We start from the raw sequence: 26,014 nt of genomic DNA, 5'->3' as shown, positions 1-26,014 counted from the left end.
GCCCTCTATGTCCTGCCTGGGAAGCTCTGCTGGTGTCACAGACACAATTCTCTACTAATTTAACACAGGCATGGGCTTTATATCTAATGTAAATATTGTAAAAGTTGCTTAAGAAAAGGTCTGCGTCTAAGGTGGGTCCCCAGTGAAACACTGATCTGGGGAATTTCTATGGACCAGGCAAGCATTTGGAAGAAGGGCTTTACTCTTTTACTCTATAGAAGACAGTAGCATTTACTTAAAACAGTATCACTGACATCCTTCTGTGTTTTGCTGAAGAGTGGGAAGGACTGAAGCTCATTTGTTATGTTTGGATTTCAGTGCTACCCATCCACTTCACTCATGTATCCTAGATTTTAAAAACCTCAGATTGTGACAGATAATGCATGGGTTGTTATATTAGCAGGATTTAATATAAGAAACCTTTGAAATAAATTGAGAAGCTCTCACCTGCTTATTCTTTTACACATTTTAGGGAGACGGTTATTTATTAACAAGCATAGAATTCCTTTTTCTGACTTAAAAGTGACAAACTGGTACCAGTGTGCAGCATGTCAGGGAGTGTCATTACAACTGGCTGAGTAAAGAAAGATCCCTGGAGTTTCAAGAATAAACACGGTAATATTAGGGTGAAATGAAATACACTCCTTCAAGACTCTTCACATGATAAATACACTGTCCCCATTAGACCCCATGCAATTCTCCTTTGCCCACTTTTTAGTAGTACGAAAGCCTGAACACATTTCCATTAAAATCAAAGGCAGATACTTCAATGCTCTCTGCACAGGGTAAGAGCCTTATCATGTTTCAGTAGCAATACTTTTATTTCATGGAAGTTTCTTTAATTCTGTTTATCACAGAATTGTTAGGGTTGGAAAGGTCCTCTGAGATCATCTAGTCCAACCCCTGTTCTGATTTAATAGGTGTGCTTCAAACAGAATTTTGTGGATTTAAATATGACCCTTCTGAGGGAAAGAACTGAAAAATTCCCCACCATGAGTTCATCTTTGCCAGCATTCACTAGAAACTGATCTTGTTAAATCGGAACTGGTAAGCTATCCTTCTGAAGTAGCATGGAGTGCTTGGGTAATATTTAAATATAGCAAGCAAGGTCTTATGCTGTGTAGGAGCTATTGCAGGTCTTGCCTGTGGAGTTTAAAAGTCATTAAGCTGAACAGGAGACAGGCTATACTAAAGTGTGGCTTTTTTCAAGGCTTTTTTGCATTTGGTTTTTTCATTTATATCTGTGATGCTGGTTTTAGTACCTCCTCCCCCCCTTCATTTTATTTTTTTTTTCTCCTTTGCTGCTGGCATGAAAAGTTTCAGTTCCTTTTTCTTTAAGAATCTGTTACCTGTAATGTATATACAGGAGTACTGTGCTGTGTATGGGTGTCTTGTACACATCAGAAACTATTCACAGCTATTCCAGTTACTGCCCACATGATCACTGCTTTCTCAAACCTGTTTCACCATCAAAGAGGAGCAGCTAAACAATAGAATGCTTCAGAAAATACCCATTAAATCATTTAGCAACAAGATTTTTCAGCCTTGAAAAACAGAAATTGCAGTATTTAAAACACAAAGCCTCTTCTTCTTTGGATCATTGCACCATGAATTTGAAGATGTGAAACTGAGTGTTCAAAGCAGCCGCGCAATGGCTCAGATGCCAGGTGTGGGACTTGGTCTGAATCCAGCCTCGTCAATCCCCAGGCAGCTGGGGTGGGGGTGGCACTCAGAAATCCAGGTGGTTTCTTTCTGGTGCTCCACTTTCCTAAAGAGGAAGGGCTGTTTTTCAGCTGCCTGTGTTATCTCTCAGACAGACATTTAGGCATGCATTTGGAAGCCTGAAAGATGCCGGTGTGCAAAGGAAATTTCCTCTTGTAAGGAATAATCTTTCCCAGTCACTGTTCCTGAGCACCCCTCATTCCAGGGCCTGTCTGCACCCAGGATAAGCTGTCTCCTAATAGCAAGCATTAGGCTAGATTGCTTTATTGATTAATAGCATTAAGCTTTATAGGTTTGAATTGGGTCTCAAATGCATATGGCTTTCTAGATGCTTCAGCAGTCATTATGAATAATATGAGGATAAAGGCAGTTAATTGAGTGGAAATCCCCACACACAAACAAAGGAAATAGATTTATACTAAATTGCAAGCATGCAGAAGGTATTGCAAACTTGCCTAAGATAAAACTTGACTCTTTTACTCTACCACAGCACCAAAACATTTTCCAAGAAGCAAACAGATCTGCATTAGTGTAGCTGACATTAGAAGCTGGGCTGTCCTTCCCAGACTCCAAATAGAAAAAGAGATCCAGTCTTTAGCTGTTGTACCGAATGCCTCCCATATGCTTGGGAGTTAGAAATTTTCCTTGTTAAAAATGAAGTGTACTCCTCTTGGGTCAGCTTCTGAGTTGCTGATGCTCTGCTTGTTGAGTGTGTCAGCTAGGCCCTCAGGTCCACACAGAAAAACACCTATTCTGGAGCTGTTAAGAAAATGAAAATATGGTCAAGAATGAAGTATAGGGCAGCTGGATGTTCTTCATGTGAATCAGTCTTACATCCTGTAGGTGCAATGATCTTTTCTCAGTTATAGGAACTAAAGTTGAACTGGATGTCTGTTCCTTAAAACTTATAACCCCTTAAAACTTGAAAGGCACTTATTGCTGCTTCTAAAATGAATGATGGTCTAAATTTCAGCTCAGCACAAGTCAGTAAAGACAGGTTAGTTGATGTCAGTGGAATCAAGGAAATAAAGCCTCAATAGCTTACAGCACAAATTCTTGAAAGGAACTGTTTTGAAGGGTTTTTTTTCAGTAATAAATTTGGGTGCTCAGCTAAAGGTCATCCATACTCAGGTTTTGTTTTTTTGAGGTAGGAAGTATTTTTGGAGGTATTTAGACATCACATGATATTCCTATCTACTTCAGCTGGAATGATGGGGTATGTTTTTTCTTAAACTTCACTATTAATTGAACACCCCATGAAGCACCTCACCAAAAAAGGGATGATTTTTTAAAACCTGTAGGTAAAATGATTTGGTCTAGACTGTAGATTGTATAAAATGCCTAGAGATAGTTAGAAAAAAGTGTTTCTCAACCTTTGTCAGCCAAAGGAATAAGATTGTGCTATTATGGCATTTAGATAGAGGAACTCCATAGACACTCTGAATTTATACAGATTTACCCAGGATGCTGCCCCGCAATAGTTTTGAACTCATTTTCCCAGTTAGGTCTTCCATACAAGGTTTTCTGTTTAAGGCCTGTAATCACATCTTTCTCTTCTTCATGATGCATTACAAAGTGAGTGGCCTGTGGGAAATGAAACACAAAGGGCAGTGTAAAGACAGAGTTAGATATGGCAGCATTATGTCCTGTTAAAAAAAAATAATGTTAATATACACTGAATTATTTCCAAAATAAGAATATGGTATTTAGAAAGGAAAGCTAACATTGGTAAAATCCTGACTATCAGTGTCTAACTCCCCCTTTTCCCCAGACTGGGTGATCTCAAGAGTTAAAGCTATGAAGCATTGAGTGCAGCAATTAATTACATTTCTTCTGCAATGAACTGGTTTAGTCTAAGAACTGTAAGATAAAGCTGTAATTTAAAACAAAACTTTCCCTTCAAGTACAATTATACAGACCCCTTGACCTTAATGAAGTTCAGCCAGCTTGATCTCTGAAAGGATTGATCCATGTGAGGTTTTGTCCACTCCCCTTGTGTAATTTGAACCTTTGTTTAGCTAAGCTAAACTAAGCCAAGCCAAGCCAGGAAGAGGAGATGTGGTTAAGAGCGTAAGTTCAGGACTTGAGGAATTCTTCATCAATTTTACATGAGAAAAAGTTACAGGTAACTTTCTCCCCAAGCAAAAATAGTGGGGCTTTTCTCCTTCCTGTTTTTTTCCACTGCATGTGTAATTAACTTCCTACCTTGCTCCTGCCCCTCCATGTGTGCCTAGCTGAGCTACAGCACTTTAGGCACATGGTGAATTTTGCAATGATGAGATGCAGGTAAAATAAAACATTACCAAAAGTAACAGACTGAGCACCTTTCCTGACTCAATCACACATTTTCAAGTGGCTCATGGAAGAACTGTTCCTTTGTACCCCCCAGTGACCTAGCAACATACATGCATGGGACTAGATAGAGATCTCAGAAAGTCTTGAAATGAATATGCTGTCATCACCCAAACTTTGTGCATTAGCTTCTCCTGTCCCAAATGCCATTAACTGTTTTAAGCAGTATTAGCTGTCTTAAGAGATACTTGCATGGTCAGCTGAGGTTGCTGCTGTGGTGAAAGACTGCTTCGCAGAGTGCACAGCCAAAGTAAATGAGAAAGGATTAGCACATTAGCAGCTGATCCCATGTAACTTCTGGTGCACAATACCTGTCTGCATTTAAAACCTCTATGACCAGATGGAAGCCAAGGATATAAACCATTTGAACATTTACCAAAACGTAACAGACTTGCTAACATCAACCTCAGTGCATATGGAAGCAATATTTTCTCCCATGTAGTTACCTGAGATTCATCCCAGCCTGTCAGGTAGATGTTATAGCTGAGAAAGTCTGCGTTATTCCTCTCCTGCATTTGAGCCTCCAGAGATTGCAAGAGGTCAGCAAACCATTCAAAGGCATGAGTGTCCCTGCAAAGCCAGTAAAAATAAATCTGGAAGAAACAAGAGTGAGCTGTCGGGATACAGGCATTTATGTTTTCTGGTTTTATGTCACTGACAGAATGAAGATTGTAGAGATCTTGTAGAAGATTGCTCTGACCATTTCAGTTGATGGAGATGAAGGCTGGAATCAAAGCTATTCAAGAGATTTGACACTGGGAGAGCTGTGAAAGAGATTAAGTGACTGCAAGAACAAGGAAATATCTTCTTATTTCTTTTCCACCAGCAGGTTACATTTTTAGTTCATGATGTTTCCCCACTAACATCCTTATAAAACAGTTGTTAGGACATAAATAAATGATTTAGAGGTAGATTCTATCATCCTGTCTGCTGACAGGCAAGGTAAATCAAAGTAGGTAACAAAACCAGTTCTGTTCTCTGAATATGACCATAACTGCAAAGTGTGACCCCACACAGGGAGTTTCCAGGGGCAGGAGGGAAGAGGAGGATAGTAGCAGTGCTCTTCTACTAACGTAAAGTTGCTCTTTCTATGCTTAGGGAACTCATGCAATATTTGCACAGGCAGTATTAATGCCTTGGACATTCTGTTTCTCACACAGAATGAATAGTATCTCCACTACAAGTGGAAATCCCCAGGGGCACAGTCAGGATTTGTGTGTATAATTTTGGTTGTAGGCTATTTCTCCTTTAATTATATTTTGCTTTTGATCCCCCTGCTTCCCTGCCCTCTGGTCTTGTGAGGTAACTGGCCTCCTCTTGTAGGACTCACACATGTCTGGAGCCACATCACCTTTGCTGAGCCTGTTTTGATTTGGGCTGTTGGCCCTTGAACAATTTACATGGGTTCTGGGAAAGAGGACATATACCTTCTTGAGTTTTAGGTTGGTCGCATCATGGCAGTATTTGTACCAAACAGACTTGAGTACAGATGCAAAAGGGGTGACCCCTATTCCAGCTCCAACAAGCATAACAGTTTCGTAACTGAATACATCCTCACTCGCTGTTCCAAAGGGGCCATCCACAGCTATCCTGAAATTGAAAGTACATGTAGTAAATTAGTACTGAATATTTATTAACAGGATTTAAAATAACAAAATTGTTTTGTCTGCTACAATGCACATTTGGGCTGAATACTTCAACCCAAATGTCAGCAAAAGAAGAGGTGGGGTTGATAGGAAGAAACTGCAAAGAGACATTTAAGGCCCATGTATGTGATGGCAGTAGTTAAGGATTGTATCATGGGTAGCACCAAACTGGTTGAGCAAAATTTAAACTGTCATAGGTTTTGGTTGAATTTACCATGGAGACTCTTTGTACATACTTGGGTAATTTCCATGCCTCCTGGAATTCTTGCTTATCACATCCACAGGCATTGAACAAGCCCTCTGTCCAGTCTCCTACAATACGGACGTGAATGCTGAAGTAATCTTCTTCTGGAGCAGAGGTTAATGTGAATGGATGCCATTCCAGTTTAGACACTGCTGGACATTTGACAAAAATGTACTGCCCGACCTCCATCTTGAAGCCCTTCTTCATCATCTGGAGCTCAATCGTCTTGAAAGGGTGAATGACCACCTACAGTAAGAGGAAAAAGGGCAAAGCAGGGAAAAGAAAAAGGCTGTCTTCACTGTTCACTGGATGCTCCATCACTAACTTTGTCCTCTGCTATGAGACCAATGAGAGCAGGTGAAACTTTGTACCCAACAGAATTGGGAATGAGGAACAGCACCTAACCGCCAGACGAAAGACTGCAGAGGATGCTGAATTTTCGGATTAAGTATTTTTTCAGACAATGCTTGCAGTCACTCCAAAAGGGACAGGTCAGACTGGCACATCTTTTAACACATCACCAGGCCTATATTTGCACAGTTAATTCAAGATGAACTGTACACAGTTAATGGATCTTACTGTATATACAGGGGCAGAAACAGAGGGCTATAATAAGATAGGGAATTGGGTAGATAGTACCATTGGAAACTTTCAGTGGCAGGCTACATTTAAATGTTAGAGGTTAGCATCACAATAGCAACCAGAACATTCCTTTCACTGCTAACACTGTTGTGTAGAAGCTGCTGGCTCTGCTGCACCATTTGGAAAAATTGGTAATGTTTTGCCCATTGTTCAATGTAATGTCAACACATACCTTGGTGATAACAACCTTCTGCTGTGACCTCCAAAACCGCACCAATCTCTCACACAGGTACAAAAACATGGGACCTACTACCCACTTCCATGTCTGCAAGCAGAATAAAGTAAGTCAGATGAGGAGGATGGCAACTTAAACTGAGTCCTGGAAATGCTATGAGCAGATGTGAAATTCAAGTAATCTAGGTTCTTTACTAACCAGAGTAGGGAACACTTAAGGGATATGACACCTTCAAAATTACTTCTGGTCAGAGAAGTAATTTATTTCTCTGTTGAAAGTCACAGCTGGCTTTTCAGTTGCTACTACAGTTAGAGCAAGGTATTCTCCTATGAGTGATTTTGCCTCTGTCTGAAAATTAAGGTAACTAAGTGAAACGTGAAGTTAAGCTCTGAATGTATTATTGACTCAGGTCTGTATTGCTGCAGAAAAAGATGTGGTTTCTGTTAACAGATCAGTCTGAAATATGAAAGAACAACCAGCCTGGTTAGTAAATGAAAGCTGAAGTTTCAATGTCAGATTTCCAGAGGCATTACTTTTCTGTTAATGATCATTAATCCATAATAATGTGATACTATTTATTATCTGGATTATAGCACTTTCTAGAAATCCCCACAAGCCACAAAAGACATTTTTAGTAAACAGTTCTCACATACAATTCGCTTTTTCACTTTGCCTCTTAATTTTGCTCATTTTATGGCACACTGGAAGTGGTTTGTCTGTCAGTAGTCCATTTCTGCACATAATCCATTATGTTGAAATCTATGGCTTTATGTAATAAAATAGCACTTTCTGCTACTGAAGAGCACATGGGGTTACACAGCTGCTTTTGTACAGCAAGCGCTTAAGTTTTTTAACAAAAAGAGAAAACTGTAAACATTTTAGATTGGATTTACAATCAAGACAACTGCTCTTACCATAGGAGGATTCCCTGAAAACTGGGGTATTGGGCAAGAACCCTTCTTCCCCCAGTCAGTGAAGTTCTTGTAGCAAAGCTCTGGATTATGTTCAGCCAGACTCTCAGCTGTTTGCCCCCGTACAATACGCCTGGGAAAAAGATAAAAATCATTAAAGCAATCAAATGAAGTGAAGGTATCTGTCCCTTATTGTTCTACTTATGTACTACCCAGTTTAAGTGGAGTTGTAAACTTCTGCAGTGCTACAGCTTTGATACAGCTTTACTGCTCTAATCAACCCACAAAATTACTATTAGAGTGTTAAAAATGGGGAGGAAAGTTTGTGGGGGAAAATACGGACTACAACATTAGGTGACGAACTGAGAGATATATCGATAACCCTTTCCAGGATGTAGTCACAATAGGAAAGCTTCATTCTTTTCAGAGTTATCCTACTTTTTTTTTTCAATAAAACCAAAACTTGGAATGGGCAAAGTAAACAATTTCCTTTTGACCAGTACAGAAATTATTTTTGTTTGTTATCTCAGAAATTTGCAAAGCCCTTTCCTTTGATCCTTTGTCCTGGGTTCAGCAGTAGCAGTCATTTTTCTCCTTCTTAATAGCTGGTGCAGTGCTGTGTCTTTGAATTTCAGCCTGTCAACAGCGCTGATAACACCGATGTTTTTAGTTACTGCTCAGTAATGTTTAGTCTGACCAAGGACTTTCTGAGTCTCATGCTCTGCCAGGGAGGAGGGGAAGCTGGGAGGAAGCAGAGACAGGACACCTGACCCAAACTAGCCAAAGAGCTATTCCATACCACAGCACGTCATGCCCACTATATATACTGGGGGCAGTTACCCATGAGGGCTAGATCACTGCTTGTGTGAGCTGGGTATCGGTTGGCAGGTGGTGAGCAGTTGTATTCTCTTCCCTTGTTATTTCCCTTATCATTATTATTATTGGTGGTAGCAGCAGTGGTTTGTGTTATACCTTAGTTACTGGACTGTTCTTATCTCAACCTGTGGGAGTTACATTCTTTTGATTCTCCTCCCCATCCCTTCGAGAGCTGGAGGGAGGAAGGGGGGGAGTGAGAGAGCAGCTGTGTGGTTCAGAGTTATGGCTGGGCTTAAACCACAACACCCTTCCTCTCCCTCTGAAGGTAGTAGCTCCGTAAGTGTGAATGTTGAGCACAGATGTTTCTGATGTAAAGCAGCCATGCCAGCTGTACCAGCTTGTGTCATCTGACGATTTGGCCTCTATATTCTTATTTACTTAGGGTTTTCTGTTACTGTTTGGTTTATTATAGAGAAGCCTGAGTGCTCCAGACCAGCTGTATTTCTAGTGGCAGAGCTAGTGCTAAAAGTTTTTGTTTTAAGGGGGGAAAATACATTCTGATCTTGTTCACTATTTCCTGCTCCTGTCTGGAGTTCCGCCAACCTCAGAAGCATGAGAGTCCTCAGAGTGATGGCAATTAGTAGGATGAGGTTCATAGTAGAGAAATTCAGATTGACATCTGCTGATTTTCCTTAGAAACAGCCAATACATTGCTGTTGATATCTTCTTCCCATGACCCGTAACTTCTCTTTCTGCTTTTCTAACTCTGGTTTCTGTGAACTAGACTGTTTCTGATGTTTCAAAAAAACGTGGTATCTAAGTCATATGTATGTCTAGCTCTAAGAGACAGATTCCTCAAGGGATTGTTGAAAAGCATGTGCCCAATCTTGAAAGTTAAAAGATTGCACTGCTCATAAATATTACTAATGAACTTCTTCCTCATTAAAGGATTGATTAACATCCTGCCTGAAAAATAAAGGGAAGGCATGACACTGCTCCAGGAGCATCACGAGTTGCAATTTGCAGGAACATCACCAGTTGCAGCTTACTTCCCCACTAATGACAATGAGTTCAGCTGAGCTGCTATCTGGTATGAATTAAGGGAAGAGAAGGAGCCTGTTTCCTGTCACTGCTGTCTCCATTGCTTAACGGAGAATGAGCCTGAGGGGTTTTGCCTCACCCTATGCTCCATTCAAGGTCTGCCAATGTCAGTACCCTGTACAACAAAAGACTTGTTTTCCTTTATTACTCAGTGTAGATGGTGTTCCAGTACTGTAATTAAGCTTTCACTGGTATAGCCTTAAAATTACTTCTTTTTCAGCTTAAAGTTTTACTTTAGCTTCCAAGGCAGGGTGATCTGCATCTCTGTTTTCTCCCCTCTTTACATTCACTGTGACAAGAAGACTGGGACACTTGCTTTTAACACATAGTTCATGCACAAAACCAATCAGTGTTACAAAACGCTGTAACAGCTTATAACAGACAAGAATTTGCCCCTTTAATTCTATTATCTTTGGTTCAGCTTTCTGTATATACATATATGTATGCATACACACATGGGTATGACACACAGCCTTCTGTCTCCAACTGACATCTATATACCTCTCCCTCTAACATGCTACTTTGAGACTGTTAGATCATACTTAATCCATAGCACACCTAAGATGCCTTCCTTGAGCATAAAAGGCCTGTCCAATAATTTTTAGTATACTAGCACTTTCTCTAAACTCACAATGTCATTCTTGACTTTAAGGCCAAATAAATGAGGTTACTGAGTTCACAGCTAGAAAGCAGCCTTCCCTCTGCAGATAATAATATTCCTGTGTTTCCTTCCAAAGGATCACTGAACTTCTCTGACAACCCCATTTCTGGCCAAACGCTTGTCTTTTCAATACAGTGCAATGAAAATGATGAAAATATACTGAATATCCAAGCAAATAGAAAGTCAGGTTTTATGAAATAAATGCCCCTCACTGACCTCTAGAAAGGTCTGATAGCATTATGCAGTAAGTACTGGCAAGTTTGGACATCTTGTCAATATTTGCTATATATATACAATATACAATGTTTGATGCAGGAAACATAAAACTTTCCTTTCTTTCAACAGGTTTTGCTCAATCCTTCCTGTTTTGGAAGTTGGAATGGACAAATATGCTGGTGGCAATTCTCATCTGCCTTCTATTTTTGGTCTTCCCATTGCACTTTCATTTCTGTCTTTTCTGGCACTACTGGACTGAGAGGAAGTGTTTTTGAAAGTAATTTTTGCTGGGCATTTTTAAAGTGCACTTTCTAGTGAACCTAAGATTTCTTTTAAATGGTCAATATAGTGTAATTATGAACTATGAAATGTGGCTTGGATACTTCAGCCTCTTTTTTTATGCACAGTTCTGTTGTTTTATAAAGTGGAACTAAAAATAATTTCTCTAAGTGCTCAAACTGTGTTTGATAGAGCTAAAATTGTTTCATTAGACTTTTCAGCTATTTCAGAAGAAGGTATGGAATGAGCTAGAAGTGGAAAAAGATGTTTGGCATTTGGAAGTTACAGAAACTTATAGTTGCCTATATTCAAGCTGCAACAGCTAAAATCTATTCTGAAATGCTGCTGATATTAAAAGTCCATCCAAGTCTGAAAAATAAATGTGTGTTATTACGGTTTTCATTTACCAAACAAAATCCAAGACTCTAGATCATACAGGTCTCCTTACATGCATGTGTGTGATACAATTCCTTTTAGCAAAGAAAGATAAATTAACAATTAGAAACAGGCACCTTGGAAAAGATATTACTAATTTAAATCTCAGAAGAAGTTGAGTATCAATGAGCTTAAGTATGCCAGAGTCTCATAATGCCTAATGCATGTCTATAGCTTGTTGCACATATCAGTGAGAGCCTATTGGCTCTCAGAGCATATATTGGACCATCATTACAATCAAAATTAACTGCTGCTTATTGACTCAAGTCCCCGTACTTATGTGTGCAGAGGGCTTTACATTCAGATACAGTAGTTAGTATGTATTTTGTTATAAGTGTGAATACTCACCCAGCACCATGGATAACAAGACCAATGAAGAAGATGACAAAGAGATGGTGGGTGTACCAAAATACTTCAAAATATGATCTTCGGATGGTTTTGGTAGACGAGGTGATGATTAGTATGAGAGCCAGCGTGATTATGACTCCAGTGAGACCAGCCAAGTATGTGAAAGCCACATACAGACCCCCCACAGGATTCTGTGAAATAATTACACATGATGGTGTAAGGAAGCAGTTGCATCCAAGCAGAGCCAGCTGAATTATCAGTCGGTCTCACTCGCAAAATCCTTTACGTTGTTGTAAGTCTTTACATCATCATCCTTTGAGAATTTGTAAGCTAACAATGCCAAAATCCTACTGCATTTTTGTTGTACTGCAGATTTACCTTTACCAAAGTAGGCGGAAGTAGAAAGAAAGGGTCTTCCACTGCTTCACAGACTGAATATTGTCTCTTAATATGCCATTGATCAACAGTACGGGGTTGGGAAAGGTGAACACATTTGCACAGGTCTGTTGTTAAGAGCTGGAGTCCTACCTCCAACTTTAGATGGCTGAATGGAAGCTGTCCTTTCCAGCGACATTGTGCAGCTGTGGGCCTCATAACTGACACAGTCATTGGATGCTCAGCACTTGTGAGGAATGGGGAAGTTCCTTATTTTGTTGTTTTAATTTGTTTTGGTTTTAAACCAGAAGCAGCCCACGTTCAAAACTTTTGCCTTGATTTCTGTGTACATTTCTGTGTCCCATACCTACTTTAGTCAGAACACTGCTTTACAGGCCATTTGTTTTTACATAATATTTTAAAAACACTTTGAAATCCCCAGGTGAAAAAGTTTGAAGGACTACCAAAATACAACAACAATATTACCAACAGATAAGAAAAATGAAATGTACAAAGTTTTGCTACAAGATGGCCCAAACCCAGGTTGCGCACGCCACAAACAGTTTCTCTGTGCAAATAGTCTTATACGATTATCTAAACAAATGTAGTAATGACTCTTCACAGCCTGAAGTTACTTACCCCAATAGTTTTTCTATAAAAGTTGATATAGCTTTCATTTGGGCCATCACCAAGGCTAGAAAGTGCAGCTGCCAGGGTTTGTTTCTCCTCAACACGTGCCTGCACACTCCACTCTACGTTGAATAAGTGTGCGATGGTGTGAATTGCTGGGAGTGACAGCAAAGAAGAAATCAGCTTGAAGAACAAATACTCAGTGGTTTTGGGTAACATCTGAAACTATGTAACATCTGTCAATGACACCTTAAGGCCTGTGCCACTCTCACCTTCTTTGTCACAAGTTCTCACATCCCTGATGTATTTTATTGTTGAAGCTTTACTATCTGAAGTTTACATGGTTTCAGGTGGGGGAAGGAAAGAAGTAAAATGATGTTTCCAGTATGTCTGTGTTCAACAAAGGCTTCCAACTGTTCAAGTAGTAGTACCCTAATACATGGGAAACTGAAGCATGGGATGGCTTAAATTATTTGTCAGGATCATCCAGGATTTCTGTGGAAGAGCCAGGAAGGGAATCTGGATCTCTTTGGTGTGTCACATTTGCTAGTGCTGCTTTTTTTCTGCTGTATTGCTTATAATCACTAACTAACTTTAATAACGAAATGTTCTTGCTGAGCTGATGTGTCCATAAACCTAGCACAGCTGAGGTGTTTCACACTACTTCCACTGTACGTTATTGCAAGGGTGAGCCATACAAAGCTTTTTGAAATGTTTCCCCTTTTGTATCACCAGATACTTACTAACCTTCAAAACAGGGTCTGACCAGTGCAGATCTAACAGTCCCAAACAATCTATCTCTGCTGCCGACCCCCTCTGTGGCCTTATGTTAACTGCACCACCCTGCTCCTTTTCTGTGAAGTGGTGGTGAGATTAAGCCCATAGCTCAGAAAGGGAACCTGCTCAGCTCAGCTAATCTATTGATATTAAGACTGTTCTAGGGTATATGATTTGTAAGTACTTGCATCGAAAAGTGACAAATCTGATGAAAGAAAACATAGAAAACCCTTATTTTTGGAAATAAAAAATAAAATAAGAAAACATTTCCATGGCCTACCCAAGCTTTTTATGCCCTTTTCTTTCATACCATTTCATTCCTATTATTTGTTTCACACTTGCCAACTAACAAATAAGTCTAAACAAGAATTAAAGCCAGGGTATCTGTTTTTCAAGGCATTGCTAAACACCCTTTGTTAATCAGTGTCATAAATGGTGCTGAGGGTTCAGGAGGAAAGTATTATTTCTTCTCTTTTGCTTTCTGCATTTTCAGAATAACATAGAATCATAGAATAGTTAGGGTTGGAAAGGACCTTCAGATCATCTAGTTCCAACCCCCCTGCCACGGGCAGGGACACCTCACACTAAACCATACCACCCAAGGCTCTGTCCAACCTGGCCTTGAACACTGCCAGGGATGGAGCATTCATAGCTTCCTTGGGCAACCTATTCCAGTACCTCACCACCCTTACAGTACAGAACTTCTTCCTTATATCCACTCTAAACTTCCCCTGTTCAATTTTTAACCGTTACCCCTTGTCCTATCACTACAGTCCCTAATGAACAGTCGCTCCCCCAGCATCCCTATAGCCCCCATTCAGATACTGAAAGGCTGCTATAAGGTCTAATTTTTGGAAACTGATTTAAGCCTTGGCCCATGCTGACTCTTATAGGTTAATGAAATAAGGTCTCTGTCCTTATCTTTAAGAACTTAAATCCCATCTGGATTCTGTGTAAAATGCACAAGAAAGCAATAAACAAAGAAACATCTGAGTACCAACCAGTATGAAGGGCGATCATCCATGCTACCATTTTGTGAAAGGTGAGGTTCCTGTCCAGCTGTCTTCTGACACGGGTAGAGCAGCACTTTTGGTTTGAAGAAAAAAGTGTTTTAAGACTATTTCTGATGTTTATGCATACTTATTTAAATGAAGGGACAAAACAAGAGGTGCTGAGCACAATAGTTGGTGGCATTACTAATGAAAATTTTGGATTTCTAAATACAGACAAAAATATTTTCCTCCATACTTCAGAATACAGGAATAACAGATAATGTTTTAACATGGCCCACTGAAACAAAGTACTTGATTATGAGAAAATAACATTCAGTATGACAAAACTGTATATCTTATCTGTGTTGAATCACATGTTACAAAAAGAAAGATGGATCAGTCTGCCATGGCAGGGTGACTGCTTTGGTAGAGTCTCAAGTTGCCACCTAGCACCAGGATCTTGCTGTGGATCACACTGTAGAAATGGACTGTAAAATTTGGATATAACTGGCTCAGGGAGCTTCCACCCCTCATGTTCTAGGCACTTACGGTCAGTCATATGAAATGATTCCTTCCCTAAAATATGGGGTGTACCTGCTGGGCATTGACTTACAACTTGTTTCTGGAGTAACCCAAAGAGAAACAGGAAATAGAAATCTTTGCTGATACAAACTGAAGAAGTTGGTTCTTAAGAAAAACAGAATTATATTTTCATTAAAAATAATGACAGGTTCCTAACAGGCCCATCTGAATTGTGCTGCAGTCAGTGGGAGTTTTCCTGTAACTTTAAGTTCCTGTAAAACTAGCACTTTCTGTCTTCACACAGTAGGAAGCATGATTATCCTGTGTTGTATTTTTATATTGCTTTTCCTGGCTGGCAAAAGGAAGAAAACACTATGCACACTACACAAACATTTCCTCACAAGAACCATGTAGATGTTTCACACAACAAATTTAGAGAGAACAAAATATTCTCCCACGTGACATTAACATACATTCCCAGCTGATAGGGTAGAGCTGATCATCCCAGCCATCCAGGAGTAAGACAGCAGATGGGATGATAAAACATACAAACAATTTAAGTTCTGATTTGTCCTTTACTTAGTGGAGATACACCAGCAGTAGTCTTACTCTTCCATACCAGTCCATTTCTAAAGATCACATGAGTATTAACTTTACAGATGAATAGATGAGCAGGAAACAGTTCTCTCCTTGGTTTAATTTCCAACTGGGACATTGATTAAAGGGCAAACTTTAACACTTTGGACCTACTGCAATGACTTCAGTAGACTATAACAACAGTCAGGAGAAGTTTGGCCTTCTCTGTATCATGTATCTTGGGACACAATTAAAAAGATTATAGAACAAACTGTAGCATAGTGAGGAAATGCCAACTCTGCTTGACTGCCTTGCAAAAACCACTTGATCTTTCTGTTTAAGAAGCAGAAGGCAAAGCAATGTCAAAATACTATAGCTAGATTCAGAAGTGAAGATCATTAACAGCAGTGATGAATACAGCAATAAAAAGATGCAAAGACAACACAGCTGTTCTTTCAATTAATAATAAATAACTTTGTAGTGTATAATTGCTAGGTGGCAGGATGTAAAGGGCAAGAGTTTGCAGCACATTCCTATTGAACAGTGGATTTGAACAGCTCTCCCCTCTCCATAACCCCAATGACATTGCTGTTGGAAAGGTCACTATCCTTTCAGTAAGTTATTTGACATTTTAAAATCAGAATTTTTCTTAAGAGATCCTCACAGATTTTACTTGCATAGAATTTTACTTTTGTACAATTATGTAGTTAATTAGAGACAACAGCAGAACAGACATAAGCAGTTGTACCCCTGCACCTCAGTCCTGGCACTGCCATTGGCACACTGGGTTCTGTGTGTTTTGCTTAAGATATAAAATTACCTCCTTCCTGAGGTATAGCTTTATTGCAGAAAGCAACTGAAGTTAAACACCAACAGTCTAACAGTCCTATTTTATGCTCTTCCCTCCTCTTCTTGTTCATCCTCAGAGTGTTTCTTCATAGTCTACCACTGTCAGCAGCATTGCTGGCTGCAGGCAGGAAGCCGAAATGGAGCTGTAGCTCCCTGCATGGTTCTCACTTGCAAGCTGAGTGTAGCCTGAGTGACTACCACAGTGCCCAAGGCAGAAGGACTTTCTAGCTTGAATACTGGAGGGACAGCTCCATCAAGACCCTGGTTAGAAAAGCTATGCTATAAATGTTAGAAGGAGAGCAATTCAAGACAAGTAGCATGAAGTCCTGGCTGGAGTACAATTATCCACCCTTGGAACCAGTTTTTATCTTCCAGTAATGCCTCCAAAAGTGCCTTAAGCTATTCCATTGCTTTGACCTCAGAATACCTCTGCCCAGCTTGCTTTCAGCTCAGCCCCACTGGAATCTATTTCAGACCTCCTGAAGGCCTTATACGATCAAAACCTCATCAATATCTTCAAGTTGCATTCACCCAATATCAACAATATCTTTTACTAAATTTATGTTCATTATTGACTTCTGCATTCTGGGGAGTCAGCTGTGGATTTTGGCAGATACTAACTGATCTTTCTCAGGGCAGGGAAGATTAGCTGTAACCCTACAGGTTTTTTTACTACTCTTTTTCCTTCTACATACATGGAGGATATGACTGTCTGCTATTGTAGCATCTCAGAATCGGAAGGGATATAGCACAAGACTGAAAGTCTGGTCTGCATAGTTCCAATTTTATGTTTTGAAGTGTTATGCCTGGAAAGGACCAGGGCACTGGTTTTACTTCTAAATGTAATTTAGGAGCATTATGTGGCAGACACACCTCATTTATTCAGGCAGAATGATTGTCTGGATGTATGTACTGGATGGAGGTACAGCATGGGTTGTCTCTGACTATTTTGTTATTACTTTGGATCCCATTCTATTACCCTATGAAGAACTCTTGAACACTGCATCTACTTTATTGCTTCCTCTTTTGCTCTGCTTTTCAGCCCCTGCAGGCCATCTTATTTGCATGAAAGAATTTATACTAGATTTACAAATTAAAACCAACCTATTCAGACTGGTTTTGTTGACCATGTGTGTATTATGAAGGCTAGAAAGGAGAAATCATTACATATTTGGAGAGACAGCTTAAGGAGAATATTTCTTTTATGTTGTACCGTGATATGCATTGTGTGCATTATTTCTGCTGCACACACAAATACTATCATAGGAAGTACTATCATAGGAAGTCTCCCCAGCTGTCACTCAGAATCAGCTGTCCTTCCCTTAATGGTGGTTCCTCAGTACTGTGTATAATATTTGCATTTGGGACCTAGAAATGTTCAAAAGGCCTGCAATCTGCTTCATCCTGAGATGGACATGCAACTCAGACAAGAAAGAACATAATTTATGAACTAGCTGAAATAAAATCTGTGAAAGACTACATTTATTTTAAGAACTGGACATGCAAAGACAGAAGACATGGGCTAATATCTCCCTTATAAATGGGTGTTGCATCAGTGACAAACAAGGCAAATGTATGTAAGCACCACCAACGGACTTTGCATCCAAGGCAGCATAATGCCTAGAAGGCAAGAGAAAAGGGAAGACTCAAAGGAGGCTAATTCTAAGCTAAACCTCTCAACAGAGCTCTAGATACATCAGTGGGATATAGATCGCAGTCTTGCTCATAGCAAAACTCCAGGCTTATCTGCTTCTTAAAAGAGGACATCCCCAAAGTACAGTATATTTGGGGAACTTGGATGAATTTCCCTGGTTTCTTTGCAAGGCTGCGTGGGTTATTATTTTTCATAGATTTTGAAATTGTTTCTTCATCTTACCGCACTTGATCCTCTGAGGAAGGACAGCAAGTTTCGACATACTGGCAACAGAATCAGCATGCAATTGAAATTCAGACAGGCTGCAGGGGCCCTTGCCAGAGCCAAAGCATGCTGTAATTGGAGAGATGCTGTTACTAAATGCATTACCTAAGACATTATCCAGGACATAGATAGGCACAGAATTTATTTTGGTATTATATCTGGTATATAAAAGTTATATAACTTTCCATGAGTGTGAGATCTAGAGTTAATTAATAATGTTCACATTCCACAGTAGTCATGCTCTGGCCAAGTTAGACACGTATGGAGGTACAACACATTCCTCCAGATAGACATGCTCTGTGTCCAATTTTGAAATAATATGGCTGCATAAAAAACTTCCTGTCCCATCTGACAATCAATGGTCAACCACAGGTGCTAGTCTAAGCTATTATTAGAGTTTTCTGTCCCAAGGATGTAAAGAAAGTCTCACTGCTGCAGTTTCAGTTGGCTGGGGTGTAACAGTAGGCAGAAGGACAGCTTATGAGGGAAGTAGTTTTATGTTCTCTGTTGTCAGTAAAGGAAGTGGAGGGAAATATGTTGCCTCATGTTTTAGGAATATGTTCCTTAATGTTGCTCTTTGTATCCTAAACGATTTCAGACTTTTGAACAGACTGTTTGAAAGGAGAGAATAATGATGATAACAATCCAAACACAATGGAGGAAAGGAAAAGATAATGTTTGCTCTCCTTGCATTGACTGGGACACTTTCAAGTTTCAAATCTCAGTTACTGAACTGGGGTTACACTGAGCTCTAGTTATCCAATCACAGGTCTCTGAGACTTCAAAGACAACTGCACCATGATTGCAAAGGACAGAGTTTGACCCATAGACCTGAAGCCCTATGCAAAATGGGATTACATGCTTTGCAGAATTAAACTGTGGCTTTGCAAACCTTTTACATGGTGCTGTGTTCTGCAATTTGAAGCTTAGACTGATTTTCATGTCTGTGATCAGGCTTCTAAAATATGTGAATAGATTAATTTTCTCTGTCAATTGGTTATGACCTATAGTAGCTTTGGAATCAAGTTTGTAGTAGGACAAATAATGTTGCATTAGCCAGCTGGATTATATTGAATGGCCCAGGGTTCAAGATCACTTCACTACTTTACTACTATACACATGCTTGATGAATACGTGAATGATGATTGTTTTTCAGAACTAAAAGCTTTGCAAGCTATTCATGCTACGAAAAATAATCACAAGGGAAAATGATTGCACAATATTTCAGTGGCAATATTTTATTAATCTTTTGTTTAATAAAGCAGCCACAATTTACATTGACTTTAATTACCAGGAGCAGAATAGTTACCTGAAAACGTCTTTAGAATGGGATCTCTCTGTTTTCATACTAGCTTTCTGCTCAGAAGCACTGGACATCCACATTCATTTGTCTGCTTGAATGTGACTTTTAACTCTTAAATGAACCTGCTGCTCTAGCCACTTTATCCTATTTCAATCACATAACACTATGGAAAAATGCTATGTGTTCTGTCTACGCCAAGATAATACATGGTTTATACTTACGCTAAGGAGCACTCTGGTGTAGAAGAATTTTGGTGGGATATCATATGCAAGATAGTACCACCAAAAGAGGAAGACATTTAACCCCAGCCATACAAGCTGAAAGAGAAATTAACAAAAAGCTTTACAGTTTCTTGTTAGGGATCGTGTGTCTGAATTTACACAGTTCAGCTAACAGTCAGTTAGTTTATTGTGTTCCTGTTTGCACAGAGAAGTGTATCTGCAGGGTATATAGGATTCAGCAAGAGCAATAAATTTCTTTTTGGTGGAAATTGGCTCTGATATGTGCATTCAGAGGTACTGGAGTGGCAATAAACAAAAATACAGCAATGGGTAGCTTAAACTTTAGCGTAGCTAGAGGGGTTTAGACATGCTTATATAAGGATCATTATATTACAGGTGTTTAGCTAAGTCTGGGAGTCTAGTTGAATCTCCAAACACCATTAAAGGTTAGGGCCTCTTCCAAATGGCAGTTCCTCAGACATATTAACCTATGTAAGGTTAATGTAAGAGGAAGACATAGGAGCCGTGCCAAAGAAAAGGAGCTTGCATTCTAAATATAGATGGCCCAAATTACATGTAGGGCCTAATTGAATATGGGGCTCTGAAGGTCTGAAATGAGCCAGCAGGAAATATTCAACCCAGGCACTTGAGCAGTGTTTAGACTATCCAAAACTGAGCTTCTTCGTTGCTGTACTGCACTATTCTCTCACACTTTCACATCCTACAGTGCCGGTTTCTTTAGGGAAATTAAAGTTATTAGCCCTTCTCAAGGCCATCTACGGCAGCTACAAGCCCATCTGTCTGAACAGTGAATCTGGGCATATGCCATCCTGATTCTGGTTGACTTATTTCACAAGCCATAGTGAAACCAACCTGCATCGTGCACTCTCAGTTCAATCAGATTTGAGTAGATGGCAAATGAAATCAGACAAGAGAAAGTCTGAGAACTGAGAGAAGAAGCAGTCTCTGGTTATAAGTTAAGGATGCCAGAAACTGTGATGTTACAGTCCCTTATCCCTTCTAACTCATATGCTTTGGTAGCTCTTTGGCCCAGCTGACACTGTAAAAAACCTTGGGATTAGTTTAAATCTGGAAAATGTCTTACTCTTGTGGAATAAAAACAGGGAAATGAAGGGATTTCCTTCAGGGTAAGGCAGCATATAGGAAATCCCCAGATCCTTATTAAAAAAAAACAACAAAGCAAAACAAAACAACCAACCAACTCATGTCAGGATTAAATGCTTAAGATATGTATTTAAAGTGAGAGTGTGCCACTGCCATGTACAGTAGCCTGACAGCATGCCTGGCAGACCAAGATTTTTGGCATGATACTTACTGGTCTCAGTTCTTCTTGGTATTAACCCATATGGAACATGAATCCTTTGAAAAACCCTGTGAGACCCTGTGGCAGCTTGGGTTGAGTTGCAGAGCTCACAGCCATCTGTGCTCTCTAGCTAAGGCCAGGGGAGGCAACATAGGCTGGGGTTAAGGCTGATGTGTTTTTGTTTTATTGAGCTACATGAATAGTAACTGTGGCTGTCCTGTTCCCATCAAGCACTGAACAACCCTGTACCTAGTCAGTGTGCAGTAAAGCTGGAGAGGACAATGCAGAACACTTTGGTAAGGCTTCCAGTGAAATGTCCTGTTAGCTGATTTCTTTCTCAGGGACTTTGTTAGTTTCTTTCCCTACAAATTGACCTTGTTACAGCTTTGAGTCTCTAAAAACAAATTAGTTATTTCAACATTTATATATTCTTACATATATACATACACTTATAAAATTATATATCTATAGCTCTTGTATCACATGTGACATGAAAAAAGGGAATTAACTTCTAAGCTTTCTCCAAGGAGGACTGCCCTTGTTTCCTCTTCATCACTTTTAAATGTGATTGGGATTTTCAGTACTTTCGAATCTTACTTAGAATTAATGTAACCTGCTTTCACAGCCACTCTATGCAAGCTGGATAAAAACTCCATTCAAATACCAGTTGTTTTAATGAAGGATTCCTGAATCTCTGCTAAATTCTGGAATCCAACTCTAATACAAATTTTATACCATCAAGACACTGTGCTTTCAGTTACACCCACTTTTGTTTATAAAAGTGCAAGAAAGGGTAGTTGCTGTAATTGCTTTCTCTGTTGAAGCACACATAGTTAAGTAAGATGTAATATTATTTGTTTTTCTTAAGTCACTGTTGCATCCAAAAACCCCATACACGCAAATATTTCTAACAAGGCTAATGAAAGTCAACATACAGGCAGTTGTCAGCTGACAATAAAGCCTACAGCAGTTGAGATACCAGACAGAGCTGCTTAAAAGTTATTCCTTTGAAGCATTTCACTGCACCTGGTGCCCTAGTTTCAGCATAGTGGGATGCATCATTCACTGGCACAGTGAGAACTGCGTACTGCAGCTTTCTGTATAACTTTTTACAAGACACAAATCACAATAAAAATTGTACTTACAACGACGAAGATGGACAGTCCTTCATTCTCCACCCAGTTACCCATGACTGCCTGAGATCAGTGCACACAGCCGTCCCTGTCTTTCTGGGACAGCGACTATGTCTTCTCTCACACGGAAGTGAGAGCAGAAGCTTGCAGCAACCTGTTTCCTTTCTCATTCGTTTAGGAAATCAGTTAAGCATTGAATCATATTCATAGTCCTTTTTCAAACATGTTTCTATCATCTTTACATAAAACTTTTTATAACTCAAATATATATAAACTATTGGAATAGACTATATTTTCCTTGTGAGACATAGGATAAACAAGTAACACAACTGGTCAGGTTTTCTTCTAAAAAATGTATTGCCACCCTATATAACTTTCAATGCTGAAATGTAATACAGAATGCACAGAAGAGTCACCTCTTCCCAGCCTTGTCTTTTTTTATCTCCTCAGGTATGAGTTGCTGTTCCTGCTGATCCTCTTTGATAAATAAGCACTGGAATTTCTGAGAAATAACCACGAGTGGAAGGTGTGGGTAGAACTGGTACCAAAAGCACCCACATGTCACCCCTGTTTTAATTCTGGTGCTGGCACCTTCTGAATGAGCAAGACATCTTTGCTACAATCTTACAAAAACTTCCATGTTTTGATCTAATTTGAAAAATGCATCTTGTACAAGAAGAGGCAACATTGGCAGCTGAGCATCAATTACGTAGGAGTAAGTAAAACTGCAGTACGGAAAAAACATAAACACTATCCCATTCTGTTTCTAAAATTTCTTTCAAGCTAGGTGATTACATACAGCATTTTTCATCCTTTTTTTTGAGTGAAACCATCGGGGAACAGGGATACTTTTGCAGCATGACAGTTTTGCAAAAGTTGGGTCTCAGAGTTCTTCGTTTTCTTGCAGCAATTTTACCCCCCTGCTTAGGAATTAATTTAGTTCCTCTCCCGCTCTGTGCAATAGTGTTCTGTTTATTCCTGCACAAATTTAAGGCCAGACAGTTGCAATAGGTGTAGATGTTTCACACCTGCCTCCTAAAAGGGACAATGTAAAAACCTGCATGATAGTGACATGAAGAACATAGTGAGACACCCAGCTCCTCCTTCCCATGTAGCAGGAGGAAAGCCTAGGAGAGACTTCAATTAGCTTCTTCTATTTTGTAGACAGATATCTTTATTTTGAATGATGTGCAATCCTTGTTCACCAGTCTTTCCCTACATGAAAGCAGAAGAAGCAGAGAAGAGACCTATCAAGCTGTCTTTCCTGAAGGGACTGAGCAACCTGCTCTAGTGGAAGGTGTTCCTGCCCATGACAGGTGAGTTGGAACTAGATGATCTCTAAGGTCCCTTCCAACCCAAAACATTCTACAATTCTATGACTGCCTTCACACATAGCCTGAAGCTGTCACCTGCCTTCACTCAAGTGAATGGCATAGTCTGAATCTTCTGCTCTTTCTGTTTTGTTTACAAAATAAATTATTCTATACTAAGACAAGGGCAGAAAAGTGGATAAATGTGAACCAGGAAACAAAATGTCAGTGAGACTCCAGTAAGAACTGGCAGATCCTTCTGTCTTTGCTTTACAGTGTAACCCTCAGTGTAGCTCCCTGCTCCAGTACTTCCTCACAGTCCCTTTTGCAACGAACGTGAAAGACAATGTGCTGTATTCAAAAAGTCCATGTATGATGCAGATACTATTTGCCGTATCAGTCTTGGCTGGAATCCAAACAGCACTATCCCAAACAGGTCAGAATGGGTGCACATTGCTGTGTTACTAGGAGAACCACCACCACGACATACCCTGTCTGAAATTCTTTACATTAAGCTGCCAGTAGTTTCCAGGTAGAGCTGGAGTAAAGTTAGAACAACGTAACTTCCCATGCATAAAGGTAGAGGCCAAAATAACCTGGCTTCACATTGGACTGAGGGAGAAGCAGCCCAGCTTGCAGTCTTTCAGCAGGGTACTAAGCTTTATGATCTGTTACTCTGGCTCTGGGTCTGCAACACAGCTATTATGTGTTTGCTTCCCCCTGTGTAGCTAGACTTCCTATGGCTTCCACTCCACCACTTTACACATGCCTGTGATAGCCCAGGGTAACTCTTCTCTGCAGAAGGGAGGGCAGCTTTCCTCTATGCTCTTACCGTGCATCACCCAGAAGACTTTCAGCACAGATAGCGATGGGGACCGCTGCAGGGTTGGGTGCTGCTGCAGGATGGCTCGGCAATGCCACCCACTGGGCAGCACTGACCAGCCTAGGCATAGCACCAGGAGCAGGGACCCCACACCACTCATGGAGTGCAGCTCAGCTCAAGGAGCTGGAGACATGGCCATTCTGTCTCAGACTTTCTCATCTACCCTCTTGTCCCCTATTCTATCGCACCCCTGGTCAAAATAGCTTTTCTATTTTCCCCTCTCTCTTTCAGTGCTGGGCTGTCAAATTCCACTTCTAATTAGCAGCTCACAATCAAAGTCTGGGAAAGGACCTTCAGAGACCCATTAGCCCACCTCTGTGCTTCCAAATAGGATTCACTGGAGCTACTTGGCAGGGAGGGTCTGTCAAATCATACTCCTTTTTCAATATTTTTTCCATACAAATATGCTTTTATACATGTTAAAATTGCATTTAGTTTTTTATCACACTAGAAGTTCCTGTGAATGAGTGATGTGCTTAAGATCATAGACAGTTTGTGGGTTTTCATTTTAGATCTCCTGCTAGTTATTCTTCCCTTTCCCTTGCCAATTTCATTTTTCTTGCTTGAAGACACAACTAACTGCTCATTTGCTGTTGTGCCCTGGAAAAAAACAGTGATGTATGGTTCATTAAGACAGCAGCTCAAACACAAGCCCTTGTTTGTTATAGGACAAGTGATTTATAGGTGTTCACTAATGGATTCCCGGTTGGAGCCCTCTAGGGCTTCCATTTCATTTTGTATCAATGGCAAATTATGCTGAAGAGTCAGGTGTAATTGGCATTTGAGTTGTTTGATAAGTTGATAGTACAACACTCTTTAGCACTCCCTGAATTTGCCTTACCATCAATCTTTACAGCACAGCATCATTACTGAGGTCCACATTTCACAGCAACGCGGAAGAGATTTTTCACTTACTGCATTCCTTGCCTGTTCACATCTGATAACCTGCAATGTCTTACTTTCCTCTTACTCTGAAGTGTTTTGGTTCATTTCTGAACTACACAGCCAAATAACTATGAATAAGGCTTAGCATGTGCAATGTCTTAGGTTTAACCAATTGATTATATTTTATCTTTCTATAAAGAACAGACACTGATTTTTCAGGGCATCACATCTTGTCAGCTGATGAAGAAAACATTACCCAAGCAGGAACCAGCCAGCTACCAAATGATGTTAAAAACTCTGATACATTGCATGGGTCATTACTTCACACACAAAAGGAAGGTGGAATTGGCTAAGCAAACTGCACATATTGTGTCAGTAGTAATATTTCTGTTCTGACCAGCATTGAAATTGCCTGCTTGTGCTGAGATACAGAATCAAAACATATGTGTACTGCAACACAGTGTATACAGTTCAGACTACCTGGACTCATGGGAAGTGTCTGACACTGTCCCACATAACAATCTTGTCTCTAAACTGGAAAAGCGTGGATTTAACAGATGGATCATTCAGTGAATAAGGAATTGGCTGGATGGCTGCATTCACACTTGCAGTCATAGCCTTGATGTCTGTGTGAAAACCAGCAATGACTGGCATTTCTCAGGGGTCGGTATTGGGGCTGGTGCTGTTCAAACATCCTTGTCGCTGACACGGACAGTAGGATTCAGTGCACTCTCAGCAAGTTTGCTGATGACACTAAGCTGTGTGATT

At 40.0% G+C, this 26,014-nt stretch overlaps 1 protein-coding gene across 1 annotated transcript; it reads right to left on the bottom strand.

Annotated features, from left to right (window-relative positions):
• Positions 1-380: 380 nt before the first annotated feature.
• CYBB (cytochrome b-245 beta chain) lies at positions 381-22,261 on the bottom strand. Its single transcript, XM_005144556.3, has 13 exons — positions 22,181-22,261; positions 19,712-19,807; positions 18,146-18,256; positions 14,332-14,416; positions 12,563-12,708; positions 11,549-11,739; positions 7,696-7,825; positions 6,779-6,871; positions 5,957-6,210; positions 5,502-5,664; positions 4,521-4,667; positions 3,182-3,306; positions 381-2,481 (listed from the first exon to the last, which is right to left on the bottom strand). Exons 1-13 carry the CDS (start codon positions 22,223-22,225, stop codon positions 2,355-2,357), a joined length of 1,713 nt encoding a protein of 570 aa, XP_005144613.1. The 5' UTR covers positions 22,226-22,261; the 3' UTR covers positions 381-2,354.
• Positions 22,262-26,014: the final 3,753 nt, after the last annotated feature.

The sequence above is a fragment of the Melopsittacus undulatus genome, chromosome 2 (genome assembly GCF_012275295.1).
Source record: "Melopsittacus undulatus isolate bMelUnd1 chromosome 2, bMelUnd1.mat.Z, whole genome shotgun sequence".
NCBI classification, from domain to species: Eukaryota; Metazoa; Chordata; class Aves; order Psittaciformes; family Psittaculidae; genus Melopsittacus; species Melopsittacus undulatus.
The sequence above is the reverse complement of the archived record's forward strand: the minus strand, read 5'-3'. Positions and strand labels throughout refer to the sequence as shown.